The sequence below is a fragment of the Pongo abelii genome, chromosome 16 (assembly GCF_028885655.2).
Source record: "Pongo abelii isolate AG06213 chromosome 16, NHGRI_mPonAbe1-v2.0_pri, whole genome shotgun sequence".
Classification (NCBI taxonomy): domain Eukaryota; kingdom Metazoa; phylum Chordata; class Mammalia; order Primates; family Hominidae; genus Pongo; species Pongo abelii.
Window position 1 is genome coordinate 45,554,164 of NC_072001.2, and position 22,366 is coordinate 45,576,529.

General features: G+C 41.5%; 1 protein-coding gene and 1 non-coding gene across 11 annotated transcripts in view; both read left to right on the forward strand.

The window, feature by feature from the left end:
* Positions 1–22,366, forward strand: part of STARD9 (StAR related lipid transfer domain containing 9) — a 151,375-nt gene that overhangs the window by 43,953 nt on the left and 85,056 nt on the right. For 9 of the 10 annotated variants that reach the window (XM_054532649.2, XM_024232715.3, XM_054532653.2 and 6 more), the window contains 4 exons: positions 14,354–14,470; positions 18,098–18,130; positions 18,217–18,278; positions 18,891–19,003. In XM_054532649.2, coding sequence (XP_054388624.1) covers positions 14,354–14,470; positions 18,098–18,130; positions 18,217–18,278; positions 18,891–19,003 — 325 coding nt within the window. Of the gene's footprint in view, positions 1–9,174; positions 9,263–14,353; positions 14,471–18,097; positions 18,131–18,216; positions 18,279–18,890; positions 19,004–22,366 lie in introns of all 10 variants that reach the window. The other variant, XM_054532657.2, reaches the window with a different exon arrangement.
* Positions 14,619–14,725, forward strand: LOC112129312 (U6 spliceosomal RNA). The gene has a single exon (XR_002911714.1). It is a non-coding gene; the product is annotated as a U6 spliceosomal RNA (small nuclear RNA).

Genomic DNA, 22,366 nt, shown 5'->3' on the forward strand with positions numbered 1-22,366 from the left:
AATGTACACTCCAATTAGCAGCAGTTATAAGTAGATTTTTTTTTTTTTTTTGAGACTGTGTCTCTACAGAAAAAAAATTAGCTGGGCATGGTGGCTCGCACCTGTATTCCCAGCTACTCCAGAGGCTGAGGCAGGAGGGTTGTTTGAGGTCAAGGCCTGGGAGGTCAAGGCTGCAGTGAGCTGTGATCACACCACTTCACTCCAGTCTGGGTAACAGAGTGAGTCCTGTCTCAAAAAAAAAAAAAAGTTTCAGGAAATTAAAGTGTTAATTGCTACCATCTAATCCTTAGACTTCATTCAGGATTCACTGATTGTCCTAGTAAGATCCTTACAGCAAAAAGATCAAGTTCAGCATCACTTGTTGCATTTAGTTATCTTAACTCTAGTCTAATTCAATCTGGAATAGGTCCTCAGTTTTTCCCTGATGTTCATGATCTTAACACTTACGAAGATTACAGGCCAATTATTTTGTAGAATGTCCCTTTTATTTTATTTTATTTTGGAGACGGAGTTTCCCTGTGTCGCCCAGGCTGGAGTGCAGTGGCACAATCTTGGCTCACTGCAACCTCCACCTCCAAGGTTCCAGCAGTTCTCCTGCCTCAGCTTCTTGTGTAGCTGGGATTATAGGTGCCTGCCACCATGCCTGGCTAATTTTGTATTTTTAGTAGAGATGGGGTTTCACCATGTTGGCCAGGCTGGTCTCGAACTCCTGACCTCAAGTGATCCACCCGCCTCAGCCTCCCGAAGTGCTGGGATTATAGGGGTGAGCCATCACCTGGTATACAGTTCCTTAATTTGGATTGTCCAGTGTCTCCTCATGATTACATTCAGATTATGTATCCTTGATACTAATATCACTGAGTTTACTTTGATTGCTTGATTAAGGTGGTGTCTGCCAGATTTTTTTCACTGTAAAGTTACTCTTTCTCTTCTTTGTAATTAATAAATATTTTGTATTTAATAAATATTTTGTAGGAAGTACTTTGAAACTATGTATTCCAGCCCTCATCAGACTTTCAAATTATTTATATCTGATCCATGGTTATATTATATATTATATCTTTGATTCATGGTTTCCCATTTTATACCGTGGATTACAACCTGTTACTATCATTGCTTATTGTGTTAAAAGAAAAATTTTAGACAAATTTAACAGAGCTTAATTGAGCAAAGAAGAATTTACAAAGAAGGCAGCCCCCAGAACTACAGTAGGTTCAGATAGAGCCTGAGGCTGCCACATGGTTGGATAACATTTTTGGACAGAAAAAGGAAAGTGACATACAGAAAACAGAGGGATGAGGTACAGAAACAGCTGGATTGGTTACAGCCCATTTTCTTTATTTGAACACAGTTTGAACAGTTGGCTGTCTGTGATTGGTTGAAACTTGGCTGCTTGTTACAAAAGTAGGTTACAGTCTGTTTATACATTTAGTTAGGTTATAATCACTATGTATGGAGAAACCTTTAGGCCAAACTTAAAATCTGTAAGGAGACAGCTTTAGGCTAAACTTAACAATTGTGATGCTCATTTTGTTCCTGTTAGTGGAAAATGATATTTAGAAACCAAGTTCTGGGTGCTAGATGTGATCATTTCTGTTGGGGTATCACTGTTTTCAGGTCCTCTCAGTAAAGTTAGACAAAGCTAGGGAATATATATTTGCGTATACATTTTCATATATACACACACACATTTATCTATTTCTTTTTCAATCTATATTGAAGCCTATGAGTTCTCACTGATTCTGATCTAATACCATACAATTCATTCTTTATTGTTTCCTTGACTCTACATTAAAGGAAAATAATTCATTCTTGCTTTCTTCCTCTCTTAATTTGTAACTCTTTTATCTGATGATGAGGCTGGCTGTGGTGGTGTGCAACTGTAGTCCTAGCTACTTGGAGGCCAAGGCAACTCCTTGAGCCCAGGAATTCAAAGCTGTAGTGGGCTGTGATTGTACCACTGCACTCCAACCTGGGAGACAGAGAGAGACCCTTAAAAATAAAAAAACAAAAAGAATAATGAAAAATGAAAGCGAAGTTTCTCATTATCACCTGTAGTGCTCTCTCTCTCTCCCCCCCCACCCCCCAACCCCGTCTCTCTCTTTTTTAGAGACAGGGTCTTGCTTTGTTGCTTACCCTGGGGCGCAGCTGCGTGATCATAGCTGATTGCAACCTTGAACTCCTGGGCTCAAGTGATCCTCCCACCTCAGACTCTTGAGTAGCTGGGACTTCAGGCATGAGCCACTGCCCAGCGGATGTCTCTCCGTTTTGGATCCATACTTCCTTGTTCAAATAAAACTAACTTGAATGAAGGGGTGGGGCAGAGAGATTTGTTTGACTGTCTCTGTGGTTACTTGCCTGGGTATCTGTTGTTCCTGAGGTGGGAGATCTTTAGTTCTAACCATGAAGTTTCCAAGGTTGACAGCCAGGTATTAAGAGATGACAAATGGAAGTACAAAGATTTTTCAGAGGCAGTCATGTGACATGTTGTTCTACTATTTTGTCCAGAGCTCTGATGTTCTGAAGGATTGAAATGATAAGGATACATTTTATATTTTATGGTGATACAGTCCTGGGGTCAACCTCACTTAAGAGAGAAGGCCTTTATCTGGGGACATTATGTGGGGCTTCAAGGTAGGTAGGAACCTCTCTCAAAGTGTGCTTTGAAATAAGTAGGTATAGCTTAAGATACAGATCAGGGCCAGGCGTGGTAGCTCACGCCTGTAATCCCAGCACTTTGGGAGGCCGAGGCAGGCAGATCACCTGAGGTCGGGAGTTCGAGACCAGCCAGACCAACATGGAGAATCACCATCCTACTAAAAATACAAAAATTAGCTGGGTGCGGTGGCACATGCCTGTAATCCCAGCTACCTGGGAGGCTGAGGCAGGAGAATCACTTGAACCTGGGAGGCGGAGGTTGCAGTGAGCCGAGATCGTGCCATTGCACTCCAGCCTGGGCAACAAGAGCGAAACTCTGTCTCAAAAAAAAAAAAAAGATGCAGATCAAATGCCAACTCTGCTATGAATATTTCCCTCACTACCTTAGGCCACAGTCATTTTCCTTTCTCCAAATATAATATTTATGTCTACTCTTTATTCATATTCTACTATGTACTGGTATTGAACTGTTTACTGACTCTATGGTCTATCTCTCCAACTATATGATAAGTTTGTTGTGGACTGAAGACAGTGTTTGAAAGGTTTTTCAAACCTCTCTCAGTGTCCTGTGTGGTGCTGGGTTCCTGTTAGGAACTCAATAAATACTTTCTTCCAAGATTAAGAGAATTCTAGCTCTGGGACTTGCATGTTTCAAGACTCATTTCTTTCAAAATAATGACTCTTCTTTCTTTCCGTTGGGTATGGCATAGATTTCATTTGGCTTTGTTCGTGTTTACCTTCATTTCAAAATTTCTGTCGTAGTCTCTCCCTCCTCTTGTTCTTTGGGAACTGTTTAAATACCAATTTCCATGGTATGCATTGCATGGATAAATGTAAACTGTGGATGAACATAGGAAATAAATCTGTATTTCACAGCATAAAATGGAGAAGGCAAATAGGAAACCTAGACTCGTTTGTCAAAGTTACATATAGGCTGTTGCCTGGAAAAATCTGCAATTTATCAGGGATAGTATCTGGTCCACACTTGGGCCAGGGCCCAAATTATGTCAGTTAACTTCTGCTTACAATGGGAATAGATGCATCTATAAACATTTATATTGGGTAGAGATCCAAAGATGAGTGGCCTGTAGTGGGATTGAAGGAACAGCCCAGAATTTACCTGACATTTATGAAGAGTGGACAGTATTTCCTGAAACTGTGGGTTTATGTTTGCAAAGCTGGCACAGATGACACTTTCCCTTGTTAGATTGTTCACTACTGCCAAGTGGACAGTGGCTTATGTAAGGCTTGGATTCCTTGGGAGTGGCGCTATGGTATGCTTTCCCATGCTATATGTATTGGGAAATTAAATAGAAAATTTTAATTATTAATTAAAATGAAAAATATTAAGTTGTCTAAGCATAAACAGAAAAACACTATTTATGTCTATAATATAACAAAACAAGGTTCAGCTTAGTATCCTCATTATGTTTAGGTATTCTTAATTGCTGTATTTACATCAGAATTTAAGATCTTGAGGGAACATTAGATATATCATCAAGAAATAAAACAAAAGTGTGAAAGAGTAATTTCACCACCAAAATGTTAAGAATGTATTATCTCTGAATAGTGGGATCATTTTTGTTTATCACCATTTTCTGTTGTCTTTTTTTTTTTTTTTTTTTTTTGGAGACAGAGTCTCTCTCTGTTATCCAGGCTGGAGTGCAGTGACGCAATCTCGGCTCACTACAACCTCCACCTCCCAGGTTCGAGTGATTCTTCTGCCCCAGCCTCCCAAGTAGCTGGGACTACAGGCATGTGCCACCACCCCCAGCTAATTTTTGTATTTTTCATAGAGACAGGGTTTCGCCATGTTGGCCAGACTGGTCTCGAATTCCTGACCTCAGGTGATTCGCCTGCCCTGGCCTCCCTAAGTTCTGGGTTTATAGGCGTGAGAGAATAATTTTCATAGTGAATACACAAATACTGACCCTTGTCAATAAAGATGTTACCTGTTACTGCATTTAGTAGCAATTTTTCTAAAAGGGAATAGAGTTTTCTAATATAATTCTTTTATTTTAACAATGGAGTTACAGACCCATAGAAATAAGTAATATTTAAAGTTCATTTAAACAGAATACATCATAGACATTTAAAGCTATTTTCTTTTTGATACAGTCTCATTCTGTCACCCAGGCTGGAGTGTGTTGGCACAGTCTTGGCCCACTGCAACCTCTGCCTCCCATGTTCAAACGATTCTCCTGCCTCAGCCTCCCAAGTAGCTGGGATTACAGGTGTGTACCACCACACCTGGCTAATTTTTGTATTTTTAGTAGAGATGAGGTTTCACTATGTTGGCCAGGCTAGTCTCATATTTCTGACCTCAAGTGGTCCGCCCACCTCAGCCTCCCAAAGTGCTGGGATTACAGGCGTGAGCCACCACCCCCAGCCTTAAAGCTATTTTCTGTTTTTGGAGACAGAGTCTCACTCTGTTGCCCAGGCTAGAGTGCAGTGGTGCAGTCTTGGCTCACTGCAACCTCTGCCTTTCGGGCTCAAGCAGTTCTCTTGTCTCAGCCTTCCAAGTAGCTAGGATTACAGATGCACACCACCACTCCCGGCTAATTTTTATATTTTAGTAGAGATGGGGTTTCACCAAGTTGGCCAGGCTGGTCTCGAACTCCTGACCTCAGGTGATCCACCCACCTCGGCCTCCCAAAGTGCTGGGTTTACAGGCGTGAGCCACCGTGCCCGGCTGCTATTTTCTTTTTCCTTTTTTTTTTTTTTTTTAGGTAGATTAACAAAAACTAATGAATTTCTTTTCTGTGTGGAAATTTTAGTTTTTAAATTAGCAATTTCAGTTTGTAATAGACATGCATGAAACTTTTCTGTGGGAAGGTATTAAGGGCTGAGGACTACATGTATTTTGTTGAATAACTAGTGTCCCTCTCAGTGGAATGATTTTCATATATATAAAAGAAAAAGAATGACCCCTAAGCCCTAACAAAACCTTCAAGATATGAAGAAAGAGTTTTTATTATTATTATTTTATTTATTTATTTTTTTGAGACGGAGTCTAGTTCTGTCGCCCAGGCTGGAGTGCAGTGGTGCGATATCGGCTCACTGCAGCCTCTGCCTCCCAAGTTCGAGCTATTCTCCTGCCTTAGCTTCCCAAGTAACTGGCATTACAGGCACCTGCCACCATGCCTGGCTAATTGTATTTTTTAGTAGAGACAGGGTTTTACCATGTTGGCCAGGCTGGTCTCGAAACTCCTGATCTCAAGTGATTCTCCCGCATCAGCCTCCCAAAGTGCTGGGATTACAGGCATGAGCCACCACATTTGGCAAGAGTTTTAATTATTTCTTTTCTTCTTCTTTTTTTTTTTTTTTTTTGTGGCGGGGGAAAGAGTTTCATTCTTGTTGCCCAGGCTGGAGCACAGTGGTGCGATTTTGGCTCACTGCAGCCTCTGCCTCCCAGGTTCAAGTGATTCTCTTGTCTCAGCCTCCTGAGTAGCTGGGATTACAGGCATGCATCACCACGCTCGGCTAATTTTGTATTTTTTTTTTAGTAGAGACGGGATTTCACCGTGTTGGTCAGGCTGGTCTCAAACTCCTGATGCCAGGTGATCTGCCCACCTCGGCCTCCCAAAGTGCTGAGATTACAGCTGTGAGCCACCGTGCCTGGCCATCTTTAATTTAATGGTTTATGAGAGGGTTTTTGACATCAGTTTTTTTTTTCAAGACAGCATCTTGCTCTGTCACCCCAGGTAGATGGAGTGCAGTGGTGTGATGTCGGCTCACTGCAACCTCTACCTCCGCGGCTCAAACGATCCTTCAACTTCAGCCTCCCAAGTAGCTGAGGCCTCTCAGTCTCCCAAAGTGCTGGTATTACAAGTGTGCACCACCATGCTTGGCCAATTGTTTTCTGGGAGGCCAAGGTGTGCGGATCACTTTGAGTCCAGGAGTTTGAGACCAGCCTGGGCAACATGGGTGAAACCCCATCTCTACAAAAAATACAAAAATTAGCTGGGCATGGGGGCACGTGCCTGTAGTCCCAGCTACTTGGGAGGCTAAGGTGGGAGGATTGCTTGAGCCTGGGAAGTTGAGGCTGCAGTAAGCTGTGATTGTGCCACTGTACTCTAGCCTGGGCAACGGAGCGAAACCTTGTCTCAGAAAAAGAAAAAAAAAATTATGGGTACATAGTAGGTATATATATTTATGAGGTACATGAGATATTTTGATACAGACATACAGTGCATAGTAATCACATCAGGGTAAATGGGATATCCATCACCTCAAGCATTTATCCTTTCTTTGTGTTACAGACATTCCAGTTATGCTCTTAAAGTTATTTCAAAATGTACAATAAATTTTTGTTGGCTGTAGTAACCATGTTATGCTATCAAATACTAGATCTTATTCATTTTATCTAACTTTTTTTGTACCCATTAACCATCCCCCTTCCCCTCTACTGCCACTGCCCTTCCCAGCCTCTGATAACCATCATTCTATTCTCTGTTTTCATGAGTTCAGGTGTTTTAATTTTTAGCTCCCACAAGTTTGTCTTTCTGTGCCTGGTTTATTTCACTTAACCTAATGTGTTCCAGTTCTATCCATGCTTTTGTAAATTACAGAGTTTTGCTGTTTTTATGGCCGAGTACTACTCCATTTTGTATATGTACCACATTTTGTTTATGTTTGTCTCTTGATGGACATTTAGGTTGCTTCCAAATCCTGGCTATTGTGAATAGTACTGCAATAAACATGGGAGTGCAGATACCTTTTTGATATACTGATTTCATTTTCTTTGGATAAATACCCAGTAGTGGGATTGCTGGATCATATGGTAATTTTATCTTTAGTGTTTTTTTTTTTTTTTTTTTTTGAGGAACCTCCATACTGTTCTCCATAGTGGCTGTACTAATTTACATTCCCACCAATACTGTATAAGGGTTCTCTTTTCTCCATATCCTCGCCAGCATTCGTTATTGCCTGTCTTTTGGATAAAAGCCATTTCTCCTGGGGTGACATGATAACTCATTGTAGTTTCAATTTGGATTTCTCTGATGATCAGTGATGTTGAACACCTTTTCATATGTCTGTCATTTGTATGTCTTCTTTTGAGAAGTGCTTATTCAGATCTTTTGCCTATTTTAAAATTGAATTTTTAGATTTTTTATTGAATTTTTTGCATTCCTTATATATTCTGGTTATTAATCCTTTGTCAGATGGATAGTTTGCAGATATATTCACCTGTTCTGTGGGTTGTCACTTCACTTGGTTGATTGTTTCCTTTGCTGTGCAGAAGTTTTTTAACTTGATGTGATCCCATTCACCCATTTTTGCTTTAGTTGCCTGTGTTTCTGGCATATTATTCAAGAAATCTATGCCCAGACCTATGTCCTGGAGAGTATTCTCAATGTTAATGTTTAGTAGTTTCATAGTTTGAGGTCTTAGATTTAAGTCCTTAATCCATTTTGATTTGATTTTTGTATAAGGTGAGAGATAGGGTCAAGTTTCATTCTTCTGCATGTGGATATCCAGTTTTCCCAGCACCATTTATTGAAGAGACTGTTTTCTCCCCAGTGTGTGTTTTGGCACCTTAGTCAAAAATGAGTTCACTGTGGTGTGTGGATGTCTTTCTGGGTTCACTGTTTTGTTCCGTTGGTCTGCGTGTCTGTTTTTATGCCAGTACCATGCTGCTTTGGTTACTGTAGCTCTGTAGTATAATTTGAAGTCAGGTAATATGATTCCTCCAGTTTTGTTCTTTTTGCTCAGGATGGCTTTGGCTATTCTGGGTCTCCTGTGGTTCAGTAAAAAATTTAAGATTATTTTTTCTATTTCTGTGAAGAATGTCATTGGTATTTTCGTAGAGATTGCAAGTATTTCTCATACTACCCCAGTTAAATTTCTTTTTTTTTCCCCAAGACAGTCTCTTGCTCTGTTGTCCAAGCTGGAGTGCAGTGGGGTGATCATGGCTCACTATAGCCTTGACCTCCTGGGTGCAAAAAATCCTCCCACCTCAGCCTCCTAAGTAGCCAGGAATACAGGTGTACACCACTACACCCTGCTAATTTTGTTTATTTTTTGTAGAGACAAGGCCTCACCATGTTGCCAAGCTGATCTTGAACTCTTGCACTCAAGGGATCCTCTTCCTCAGCCTCCTAAAGTGCTGGGATTACAGGCTTGAACCACTGTGCCTGGCCTATGGTTTTCACTGAGGTCTTTAACTTTGGTTAAGACTATTCCTAGGTATCTTATTTGTAGCTATTGTAAATGGGATTGCATTCTTGATTTCTTTTTCAGATTGTTCTCTGTTAGCATATAGAAATGCTGCTGATTTTTATATGTTGATTTTGTATCTTGCAAGTTTACTGAATTTGTTTGTGAGTTCTAATAGGTTTTTGGTGGAGTCTTTAGGTTTTCCCAAGTATAATATATAATCTGCAAACAGGGATAATTTGACTTCTTCCTTTCCAATTTGGATGCTTTTTCTTTCTTTCTCTTGTCCGATTGCTCTAGCTAGGACTTCTCCATTGAATAACCGTGGTGAAAATGGGCATTGTTGTCTTTTTCCAGATCCTAGAGGGAAAGGCTTTCAGTTTTTTCCGTTCAGTCTGCTACTAGCTGTGGATCTCTTCTTGTATGTGGCTTTTATCATGTTGAGGTATGTTCCTTGTGTACCCAGTTTTTCAAGGTTTTTTTTTTTTTTATCATAAAAGGGATGTTGAATTTTATGAAATGCTTTTTCAACAATAGTTGAAATGATCATATGGTTTTTGTCCTTCATTCTGTTGACATGATGTATCACATTCATTGATTTGCATATGTTGAGCCATCTTTGCATCCCTAGGATGAATTCCACTTGGTCACGATAAATGATCTTTTTTTTTTTTTTTTGTGAGACTGAGTCTCGCTCTGTTGCCCAGGCTGGAGTGCAGTGGTGCAATCTTGGCTTACCGCAACCTCCATCTTCTGGGTTCAAGTGATTCTCCTGCCTCAGCCTCCCGAGCAGCTGGGACTACAGGTGCGTACCGCTACACCCAGCTAATTTTTTGTATTTTTAGTAGAGACGGGGTTTTACCACATTAGCCAGGATAGTCTCAATCTCCTGACCTCATGATCCCCCTGCCTCGGGCTCCCAAAGTGCTGAGATTACAGGTATGAGCCACCACGCCCAGCCTGAATGATCTTTTTAACATGTTGAATTTGGTTTGCTGGTATTTCGTTGAAGATTTTTGCATCAATGTTCATCAGGGATATTGGCCTGTAGTTTTCTTTTTTTGATGTATCTTTATGTGGTTTTGCTATCAAGGTAATACTGGCCTTAAAAGATGAGTTTGCAAGTATTCCCTTTTTCATTTTTTTGGAGTAGTTTTAGTAGGATTGGTATTAGTTCTTCTTTAAATGTTTGGTAAAATTCAGCAGTGAAGCTGTCAGGTTCTGGGCTTTTCTTTGCTGGGAGATTTTTATTACAGCTTCATTACTCTTTATTGTTCTATTCAGGTTTTGGATTTCTTCATGGTTCAATTTTGGTAGATTGTATGTGTCTAGGAATTTATCCATTTTTTTCTAGGTTTTCCAATTTATTGGTATATAGTCATAGTAGTCTCTAATGGGCCTTTGGATTTCTGCAGTGTCAATTGTAATGCTTCCTTTTTCATCTCTGATTTTATTTATGTGAGTCTTCTCTTTTTTTCTTCATCTGTCTAAAGGCTTATGGATTTTATCTTTTCAAAATACCAACTTTTCATTTTATTGATCTTTTGTATTGCTTTTTTCATTTCAATTTCATTTATTTCTGCTCTAAGTTTTTTTCTTCTCCTGCTCGTTTTGTGTTTGATTCGTTCTTGCTTTTCTAGTTCTTTTTTTATTATTATTAAAAAATAGAAATGGAGTCTTGCTATATTGCAAGAGTTTATAGAGCTTGAGCCCAGGCTAGTCTTGAACTCCTGGGCTCAAGTGATCTTCTTGCCTTGGCCTCCCAAAGTGCTGGGATTACAGACATGGGCCACCATGCCTGGCCACTTTTCTAGTTTTTAAGATGCATTATTAGGTTATTTGAAGTTTTTCTACTTTTTTGATATAGATGCTTATTGCTGTAAACTTTTCTCTTAGTAGTACTTTCACTGTGTCCCATTTGTTTTGGTATGTTCTGTTTCCGTATCCATTTGTTTCAAGAAATTTAGGCCAGGCATGGTGGCTTACGCCTGTAGTCCTAGTACTTTGTGACGCCAAGTTGGGCAGACTGCCTGAGCTCAGGAGTTCAAGACCAGCCTGGGAAACGTGGTGAAACCCTATCTCTACTAAAATACAAAAAAATCCAGGTGTGGTGGGGCGCGCCAGTAGTCTCAGCTGCTTGGGATACCAGGGCATGAGAATTGCTTGAACTCGGGATGCAGAGGTTGCAGTGAGCTGAGATCACACCATTGTACTCTAGTTTGGGGGACAGAGCGAGATTCTGTCTCCAAAAAAAAAAAAAAAGAAATTTAAAAATTTTCTTCTTATTTTGTTCCATGGCCTACTGGTCATTCAGAAGCATATTGTTTAATTTCCATGTATGTGTATAGTTTCCAAAATTCCTCTTGTTATTGATTTCTAATTTTATTCCATTGTGGTCATAGAAGATACTTGATATGATTTCAGCTTTTTGGAATTATTTTATTATTTATTTATTTATTTATTTTTCCTTAACCCACCTTTCAGGAAGTTTTTTTTTTAATTTTTTAAGATGTGTTTTGTGGCCGAACATATGGTCTATTCTTGAGAATGATCCATGTGCTGAGGAGAAGAATGTGTATTCTGCAGCCATTGGATAAAATGTTCTGTAAATATCTATTAGGTCCATTTGGTTACAGTGCAGATTCAGTCCAACATTTCTTTGTTGATTTTCTGTCTGAATGATCTATCCAATGCTGAAAGTGGGGTGTTGAAGTCTCCAGCTATTACGGTATTGAGGTCTGTCTTTCTCTCTTTAGCTCTAATAATATTTGCTTTATGTATATCTGGGTGATCCAGTGTTGGGTGCATATATATTTATAATTGTTACATCCTTTTGCTGAATTGACCCCTTTCTGATTATATAATGACCTTTGTCTCTTTTAAGTTTTTGTCTTGAAATCTATTTTGTCTGATATACATATAGCTACTTTTCTTTTTTGGTTTCCATTTGCACGGGATATCTTTTTCTCTGCCTTTGTTTTCAGTGTATATGTGTCTTTATAGGTGAAATGTGTTTCCTGTAGGCAACAGATTGTTGGGTCTTGTTTTTTAAATCCATTTAACTCTCTCTTTTGATTGGAGAGTTTAGTCCCTGTACATTCCACATTATTATTGATGAGTAAGGACTTTTGCCATTTTGTTATTTGTTTTCTGGTTGTTTTGTGGTCTTTTCTTCCCTCTTTCTTTTTTTCCTGTCTTCCTGTTTTGTGAAGGTGATTTTCTCTGGTGACATGTTTTAATTTCTTTTTATTTTTTGTGTATCTTTTGTAGGTTTTTTGATTTGAGGTTACCATGAGGCTTGCAAATAACCCATTCGTTTAAACTGATGACAACTTAACACTGATTATTAAAACAAATAAACAAGCTAACAAAGAGAAAACTAATAAAAATGCCCATAATCCTAGCTACTCAAGAGGCTGAGGCGAGATGATCCCTTGAGCCCAGGAGTTCGAAGCTGCAATAAGCTATGACTGTGCCACTGCACTTCAGCCTAGCTGACAGGATAAGACCATGTCTCAAGAAATAAATAAATAAATAAAGGGCCAGGCACCGTGGTGCACACCTTTAATCCCAGCACTTTGGGAGGCCGAAGTATGTGGATCACTTGAGTCCAGGAGTTCAATACCAGCCTGGGCAACATGGGGAGACCTGTCTCTACAAAAATACAAAAAAATTAGCTGGGCATGGTGGTGCACACCTGTAGTTCCAGCTGCTGGGGAGGCCAAGGTAGGGAGATCGTTTGAGCCTAAGAGGTCGAGGCTGTGGTAAGCCAAGATTGTGCCACTGCACTCCAGCCTGGGGGACAGAGCAAGACCCTGTCTCAATTAAAAAAAAAAAAAAAAAAAGAAGAAGAAGAACAGGGAGTGTAGTCTTGAGTTAGCAGCTCCTATCTTTGTCCCTAATTAAGTGTATTACTTTGTTTAATCTTCACAACAAACCTGTATTACAGATACAAAAATAAACATTTTATACCTAAAGAAACTGAAGTAACTTGCCCAAGATCACACACAGCTTTGAAGTGTAAGAACACACTACACCTTGGAGTCATATCAGAGGAGTCACAGAATTGAAGGCAAAGTTGAAAAATGGGCAGGAAGGCATGGGATGCTAAGCAGCAGGGACCCCAGGCAGAACCATATCACAGAATCGTCTGATTTGAGCACACACTTGGCACTTCTACCACTGTATGCCCAGCAGGCAGTGCTACTGGATCCTTGATGCCAGCATGGACAATTTATTAACTATTCTTTATTTTTATGTCTTTCTTTCAAAATTCAAATGATAATCTAGTTGTCAAGTGACATCTAGTTGTCCGGCCCCATTTCTTTCTTTCTTTTTTTTTTTCGAGATGGAGTCTCACTCTGTCACCTAGGCTGGAGTGCAATGGCACGATCTCAGCTCATTGCACTTCCGCTTCCTGGGTTCAAGCCATTCTGCCTCCGCTTCCCAAGTAGCTGGGATTATAGGCGCCCACCACCATGCCTGGGTAATTTTTTGTATTTTTAGTAGAGACAGGGTTTCGCCATGTTGGCCAGGCCTGTCTCGAACTCCTGACCTCAGGTGATCCACCCACCTCATCCTCCCAAAGTGCTGGAATTACAGGTGGAAGCCACTGCGCCCGGCCCTCTCTGGCCTCATTTCATGTGCTAGTGTTGTCCTAGGTGGAGAGGCATATCTGGCCTGTTTGGCTTCTATAGTAGAGCATTGAGCCATGCTTCCCACCAAGACTGACACAACCAAAGATTGAAAGGAAGAGTATTTTGATGGTGGGCAACAATACAAAAGGTAAATGTCCACTGTACCAGCCGTGGGTATGCAGATGCCCACGTAGCATTCTGCTGAAGACTGGCTGAACTAGGAGCTGTGCCTTCCCCATAAAGCTGGCTATTTTCTTCCTGAGATCAGAGTCTGCCTAACAGAGCTCAGTAGGACTTCCAAGCAGTATACCAAGTATAGGAGTTTTCACATGAGGACCTCTTCCTATTTCTGATTCACTAAAGCAGGGGTAAATGACCAGCAGAACCAGCTAGCTCTTAGGGTCAATCTGAGGAGGGAGTGTGTAGAAAATAAATGCACGTGGGAAACACCTCCCTAACTTCTAGTCTTACTGATCTTCAGTATGGTTTCCTAAGACCCTGAATTTGTATGTTATTGGGCAATATTTCACTGCAGCTTTACCTGATTAACCATATTAAACGTTTTCTTACGAGAGATACAGAATTATTTTGCTTGCATATCTTTGCTCTTCTACACTCTCTTTGCCTTAAGTTTAGAGACCATATTACTTTTGTATCTTATCTTCAGAGTCTATATTGTGTCTAGATACAGTAGGCACTTAAAAAATTTGACGGGCTGAATGAATGAATTTTCCTTAGCTATCTTTTTATGAAGCTAAATTGATTCTTATGAAATGTTAGTGAATTAATAGTCATGGATGTTTGAAATATTTTATATATTTTTTAGATGAGAAAATAATTCTAAATCTGCTATGAGAAGAAGGACCATAGTGATATTTCCTCTGCTTTTGTTGTTACAGGTTTTCCAGGATTTAGGGATGGAAGTACTGTCTGCAGTTGCCAAAGGCTATAACATATGCCTTTTTGCTTATGGACAGACAGGCTCTGGGAAGACATATACCATGCTGGGGACCCCAGTGAGTATTACGATGATACATATTCCTAATGCCACAGCAAGCCTTAACCTTGCATTGTCCTTACTACTATGTGATAGAATATGATTTCTGTAGTCAGTCAACTTTAAAGAAGATTGAATGAGGCTTCTTCTGTTTTAAGAATGAGTTTGTGCTCGCTTCGGCAGCACATATACTAAAATTGGAACAATACAGAGAAGATTAGCATGGCCCCTGTGCAAGGATGACACGCAAATTCGTGAAGCGTTCCATATTTTTTGAACTTTGATGACATGGCTTCCAATATAAAAAAATTCACTCAGGAAACTACGAGATGAAAGCTATGAGATGAGAGGTGTAGTGTGGTGAGGAAAAGTCAGCCAAAACTATACTTTACTTAGGAAATGTGTCTTGGATTCCAAATCAAAATTCATTTAATATGAAATGGAATCATTTAGAAAGAATGGATGCTACCAGTCCTCCCAGCCATATAAAACCCTAAAGTGGCTGGAAATAGTGAAACTTTGTCAGGCCTATGACAAATATATGCTTTTCTTCCAAGGCCTGAAAGAAAGGCTGAAATTAACTATATTTTGTGAAAATTACTCTTCTCATAAAGATTGTTTGTAAGAACACCTTTAAAAGGTTTAAAATGTAAAAACCTCTAAAACTCTAAAATATGTTGAAATATAAGCCTAAAGTATTAAACACTGCAAATTTTCTCAAATAAAAGAAAAAGAAGAATAGTACTTTCATTTGTGTTGAGAAGTAATATAAAAACATACTAAATAAAAAAAATCAATGGGTTAAAAAAAAAAAAAAAAAAGAATGAGTTTTTTGGCTGAGCGCAGTGGCTCATGCCTGTAATCCCAGCACTTTGGGAGGACAAGGTGGGAACCCGGGAGGCGGAGCTTGCGGTGAACTGAGATCGTGCCATTACACTCCAGCCTGGGCAACAAGAGCGAAACTCCATCTCAAAAAAAAAAAAAAAAAAAAAAAGAATGAGTTTTTCAGCATTTAACTGGAAGGTAAACTTTGAATAATTAACCCCTATTTATTTATTTATTTATATATATATTTTTGAGACGCAGTCTCGCTCTGTCGCCCAGACTTGAGTGCAGTGGCACAATCTCAGTTCACTGCAAGCTCACCTCCTGGGTTCACGCTATTCTCCTGCCTCAGTCTCCCAAGTACCTGGGACTACAGGTACAGCCCGCCACCACGCTCAGCTAATTTTTTGTATTTTTAGTAGAGACAGGGTTTCACCGTGTTAGCCAGGATGGTCTGAATCTCCTGACCTCGTGATCCACCCGCCTCGGCCTCCCAAAGTGCTGGGATTACAGGTGTGAGCCACCGTGCCTGGCCTTAACCCCTCTTTATTAAACCCTGACAAGCCTTAGAATTTTACAGCTCCCTTTGACAAAGCAGTTCTCGTCAGTCCTGCTGAATTTCTCGTTATCTCCAGGTTCATTATTTGAATCTGTTTTGCACCTTTGTTGTAGACAAGACCTGGACTAAATCTTAAGTGCAGGCTAGAGCTGTGCAGAGATTTGATTATTGTGGCCAAGCTCGAAGCCTACATGTGTTAGATCTGTGTGTTGGAAGAGAGCAAGAGAACTAGCTCCTGAGCCAGGGGCTTTCAAAAGTATGTAGGATTTAATGAGAGCCTTCCTTTATCACAGAAAATCAGGAGGGCAGAGTTCCTTAAGAATACCTTTTTGTTTTGGGTTTAGAAATATCCTGGTTGGGGTGCCAGGTGCAGTGGCTCACACCTATAATCTCAACACTTTGGGGTGGCTGAGGCAGAAAGTTCTCTTAAGCCCAGGAATTTGAGAACAGTCTAGGCAACATAGGGAGACCCCATCTGTACAAAAAATACAAAAATGAGCTGGGTGTGGGGGCACATGCCTGTGGTCTCAGCTACTTAGGAGGCTGAGGTGGAAGGATGGCTTCGGCCTGGGAGGTTGAGACTGCAGTGAGCAGCCATGATCTTGCCACTGTACTCCAGCCTGGGCAACAAAGTAAGAGACCCTGTCTTGGCCGGGTGGGGTGGCTCATTCCTGTAATCTCAGCACTTTGGGAGGCTGAGGCGGGCGGATCACAAGGTCAGGAGTTTGAGGCCAGCCTGGCCAATATCGTGAAACCAAGTCTCTACTAAAAATACAAAAATTAGCCAGACATGGTGGCATGCGCCTGTAATCCCAGCTACTTAGGAGGCTGAGGCATGAGAATCGCTTGAACCCAAGAGGCAGAGGTTGCAGTGAGCTGAGATTGTGCCATTACACTCCAGCCTGGGAAATGGGGCGAGACTTTGTCTCAAAATAAATAAATAAATAAAAAGAGACCCTGTCTCTAAAAGTATATATATTCTGTTAGGTGGGTAACAAATAAACACTACACAGGGACATTCTATAGGACATGATTCCTCTTAGATGATTATCCCTGATGCCTTGGGCCTAGCTCATTGTTCGCTTTGTCCTGTGTTTAGTGTGATTTCACAGTATTTGACATTAAAAGAAGAATTGGGGCTGGGCGTGTTGGCTCACACCTGTAATCCCAGTACTTTGGGAGGCTGAGGCAGGCGGATCACCTGAGCTCAGGAGTTCGAGACCAGCCTGGCCAACGTGGTGAAACCCCGTCTCTACTAAAAATACAAAAATTAGCCAGGTGTGGTGGCGGGCGCCTGTACTCCCAGCTACTCGAGAAGCTGAGGCAGGAGAATTGCTTGAACTTGGGAGATAGAGGTTGCAGTGAGCCGGAATCGTGCCATTGCACTCCAGCCTGGGCAACAAGAGTGAAACTCCATTTCAAAAGAATAATAGTTAAAAAAAAAAAGAAATTGGCCACTAAACCAAAAGTATAAAGCCCTTAACCGAGTATAAGTTAGCACTGGATACAAGATGGGAAAAGAAACTACCTCTTTCTAAATGTGTTTTTTTTGTTGTTGTTGTTTTTGTTGTTTTGTTTTGTTTTTGAGATGGGGTCTCACTGTGTTACCCAAGTTGGAGTGCGGTGGCACGATCTCAGCTCACTGCAGCCTCTGCCTCCTGGGTTCAAGTGATCCTCCCACCTTAGCCTCCCGATTAGCTGAGACCATAGGCACACGCCACCATGCCTGGCTAATTTTTTTGTATTTTTAGTAGAGACGGGGTCTCCACAGGTTGCCCAGGCTTGTCTCTAACTTCTGAGCTCAAGTGATCCACCCACCTCGGCCTCCCAAAGTGCCGGATTACAGGGGTGAGCCACCACACCTGGTCTAAATGTGTATTTTGAATACTCATATACTCTAGTCCCCCTGTAAGGATTGGAGTTATAGGGGATCTAGGAGGAACATTGGTAAAGTGTTTTTATCCAAGAATAATGTTATCTTCATTGCATAAAAGGAGATATCTGGGTTTGCTGGCTTCTCCTCTTTTCCTTCTTATGGAGATACATATGCCTCTCATTTGGTACATTTCTCCCATGAGTGTCTCTCGGAGCACTGGCACATAAAAGTCTTCTGTATTCCCCAGTGAAACTGCCTGAAGTGAAGAGGCTAGCACAAGGAGTCCATGCACTCATCCCCCATGCTGAGGATGGTTCCTGGGTATTCTGTGGGGGAGAGCATCATCTTGAGTAAACAATAATGCTTTCCTTTCTTCTGTTCTCCAGGCCTCTGTTGGGTTGACACCACGGATATGTGAGGTATAGACTATCTTTTGGCTGGATCCTCTCAAAGTAGGTCTCTGTACAGTTCCTACAATGAAACCCCAACCCTCTGGTTTGTGCAGGGTCTCTTCGTCAGGGAGAAAGACTGTGCCTCACTGCCTTCCTCCTGTAGGATAAAAGTAAGGTAAGAACCTACCAAGCTCTGGGACCTATAGTAGTTCTCCTTCCACTCCAAATTCTACCATGTTCAGCTGTCGTCTCTTTGCTTCCAGAGTCACCACAGGGATGGAGAAAAGCCACAGAAGAAATATCTTGCAGTACAAGAGCTGAGAAAGATACTTAGGCCCTTGGTTGTAGAAAACTTAATTTCCTACCCATAGACTTAACAAGCAGGTCTTTCCTTCTGTGGCCCAACTTACCCTGGCTGTCTAGTAGCCCTTGAGATGCCTTCACAGAGCAATAGAGCTCAAGGGTCATGTTTGAAATTCACTCAAGAAACAACCTCTGTGCCCGGGTGCAGTGAATCTGGGAGGCGGAGGTTGCAGTGAGCCAAGATTGTGCCACTGCACTCCAGCCTGTGAGACAGAGCGAGACTCTGTCTCAAAAATAAAAAATACAAAAAACTCTATTGTATATGTATGGAAAGAGAATCAAGGGGGAACCTTGGCTTGATCAATGCCTTAGAGTGTCAGAAGTGGAGCTGGAACAAGAACTAAGACCTCCTGATTTTTAGCTCAGTGTTGTTTCTACTTTTTTTCAAAATATAATTATGTTGCCTTTTTCTGCTTATCTCTAGTTTTCTAGAAATCTATAATGAACGGGTGCGGGATCTGTTGAAGCAATCTGGTCAAAAAAAGTCCTATACCCTGCGGGTCAGGGAGCATCCAGAGATGGGGCCCTATGTACAAGGTGAGCTACTGTGGTCCTGGAGATCTGAAACCAAACTGAAGCCTGGGAAGCTCTCCTAATGTTCACTAATTCATTGAACATAGGTGCAATGAACACTTATTTTGTGCCAGCTACTGTACTAGACACTGAATATGTATTGATAAATAGAGAAGATATGGTCCTGCCCTCAGGCAAGCTTACAGTCTAGTGGGTGTGAGTCAGGAAACAAACAATTACAAGTAGTGATAAAGGTTAATAAATAAATGGATGTCAGTGGCAAAGAACATTGGAAAGTGTTGGTGGCCCACCTGTATGGGGTGATCAGGAAGAGCTTCTCTGAGGAGGAAACATTTAAGCTGAGACCTGAAAGGAGTATAGTCATGTGAAGAATGATGTAACAAGGTGAGAAGTGTTTCAGGAAGAAGGAGTGGAATGGACTAGAGCCCTGGGAGAAGGCTTGGTGTTTTCAAGGGGCCAGTGTGGCTAAAGCATGGTGAATGAGAGGGAAAACTGTAGGGAATGTGGTGGGGTCTGCAGGCGCCTGATATGGCATGGCCTCTACTGGTTCCCTGGTAAACCAGTCCCCTTTCTCTTCCATTGGTGGTGGTAGTCAGTAGGTAGGAGAGATAGGCCGAAGTCAGACATCAGACATGGGGTAGGATTTGCTGTGTTTCCTAACCAAGTATTGATGTTTGGTGCTTGGTACCATCTGTCTTATATCATTAAGGTAAGTCCTGCTATTAAGTAGCAACAGTTGGGTTCTTTTATAGGCGAAGTTTTTACCCTTCCAGGCCACTTATAAAAAGTAATATATGGCCCAGGCGCAGTGGCTTACGCCTGTAATTCCAATGCTTTGGGAGGCTGAGGTGGGTGAATTTGCTGGAGGTCAGGAGTTTGAGACCAGCCTGCCAACATGGTGAAACCTTGTCTCTACTAAAAATATAAAAGATTAGCTGGGTGTGGTGGCACGTACCTGTAATCCCAGCTACTCGGGAGGCTGAGGCAGGATAATTGCTTAAACCGGGGAGGCAGAGGTTGCAATGAGTCGAGATTGCACAACTGCACTTCAGCCTGTGCGACAGAGTGAGACGCCATCTCAAAAAAAAAAAAAGTAATATATACATTTTATGTTCCTATAGCAGTATGCTAGTTTATTTTTTATTTTTATTTTTTTAGCCACAAGGTCTTATTCTGTCACTCAAGCTGGAATGCAGTGATGCAATCATAGCTCACTGCAACCTGAACTCCTGGGCTCAAGTGATCCTTCCGCCCCAGTCTCCCAGGTAGCTAGGGCTACAGGCATGCTTCTAGGCAGCGGATTTTTAAATTTGCTGTAGAGATGGGATCTTACTGTGTTGCCCAAGCTGGTCTTGAACTCCTGGCCTCAAGTGATCTTCCCACCTCAGCTTCCTAAAGTGCTAGGATTATAGATGTGAGCCAGCGTGTCTGGCTGTAGTATGCTAATTTAACTCCTGATAAGGAGCGGGACATGAACCATCAAGAGCCGATCTTTTCTCTGGTCAGGGCATGGCAAATGGATGATACAGTAGGTATGCCAGTGACTGATTCTGCTACCTGTGTCTTTTCCCAAATGTTTAATCATAAATGGCAGCCTAGAAACAACAAAAAAAACACCATTTTCTTTGCTAGGAACCAGTTTAAGTTTGCTCTGTAAAACTCTGTGGGTATACATATCTGTGTAAAGCAATACTTTCAAGGCAGACCATGAGTTGATGCAGCGGTATCTAACTTCTCATCTTAAAAGTCTGTGTGTGGGCCGGGTGCAGTGGCTCACGCCTGTAATCCCAGCACTTTGGGAGGCTGAGGCGGGCAGATCATGAGGTCAGGAGATTGAGAGCATCCTGGCCAACATGGTGAAACCCTGTCTCTACTAAAAAGTCAAAAAAATTAGCCGGGCATGTGGTGCGCACCTGTGGTCCCAGCTACTCGCGAGGCTGAGGCAGGAGAATCGCTTGAACCTGGAGGTGGAGGTTGCAGTGAGCCAAGGTCGCACCACTGCACTCCAGCCTGGCGAAAGAGCAAGACTCCGTCTCAAAAAAAAAAAAAAAAAGTCTGTGTGTGTATGTGTGGGAGGAGTAACCAGAGGAGACCTCAGACATAGTTCAGATATCCGCATTATACAGAAAACAATGAAATCTGTAGAAAGTTAAGGGTTGTTCCCAAAGTCACACAGCTAGAGTTGGGACAGAATTGAAACTGGGAAACTTGCATTGTACTGGAAGAGAGGAATGGAACAGAATCCTGTATATCAAGAACCTGGAAGGAGACCTAGGATCCTAGATGATTTGATTGGTATAGTACCTGCAACTCAAAAAATATGACTCTTACAAGGTCATACAGCTTGGGTCATATGTCCAATGTCAATGACAGGATCAGGACTCAAATCTCAGGGTTCATGGTGCAAAGTTCAGGATGCTTTTGGATACCTTTATGGAGTGAACCCTTGAGGGGAGGGAGGTAGGAAATACTACATTCTAAACCAGTAAAAAATCTCTTAGATTCTGTGTTACAAGTTTCTTGAAGCCACTCTGGACTTTCTTAAACCGTTACAAATACAGGTGGACATTTCGCTTTGTTTTTTTTTTTTTAATTATACTTTAAGTTCTAGGGTACATGTGCACAACATGCAGTTTTGTTACATATGTATACGTGTGCCATGTTGGTGTGCTGCACCCACTAACTCTTCATTTATGTAGGGTATATTGCTTAATGCTTTCCTTCCCCCCTCCCCCCTCAACAGGCCCTGGTGTGTGATGTTCCCCTTCCTGTGTCCAAGTGTTCTCATTGTTCAATTCACAGGTGGACATTTCTTTTCTTTTCTTTTCTTTTTTTTTTTGAGACAGGGTTTTGCACTTACTGCCCAGGCTGGAGTGCAATGGCACGATCTTGGCTCATCACAACCTCCACCTCCCAGGTTCAAGTGATTCTCCTGCCTCAGCCTCCCGAGTAGCTGGGATTACAGGCATGAGCCACCACACCTGGCTAATTTTTTATTTTTAGTAGAGATGGGGTTTCTTCCATCTTGGTCAGGCTGGTGTTGAACTCCTGACCTAGGTGATCTACCCGCTTCGGCCTCCCAAAATGCTGAGATTACAGGCATGAGCCACTGCGCCGGGCCGACATTTCTTAATGAAGGAGCCATGAGCTGAAATAGTATAGAACCAGCCTTGGAAGCTAGGACCCTGAGTAGTCACAGTGAACTATGTTATTCCCATCATCACCCTAAGATGAAATCTTAGTAAACATTTTTTAAAAAATGTTTTCTTTCTTTATTGATATATATATCTTATCTATCTGCCTGTCCATCTGTCTTAAGGCTCATCCATTCTGTGAATATGACTTTAAAGTGGTTTCTGGCATGAA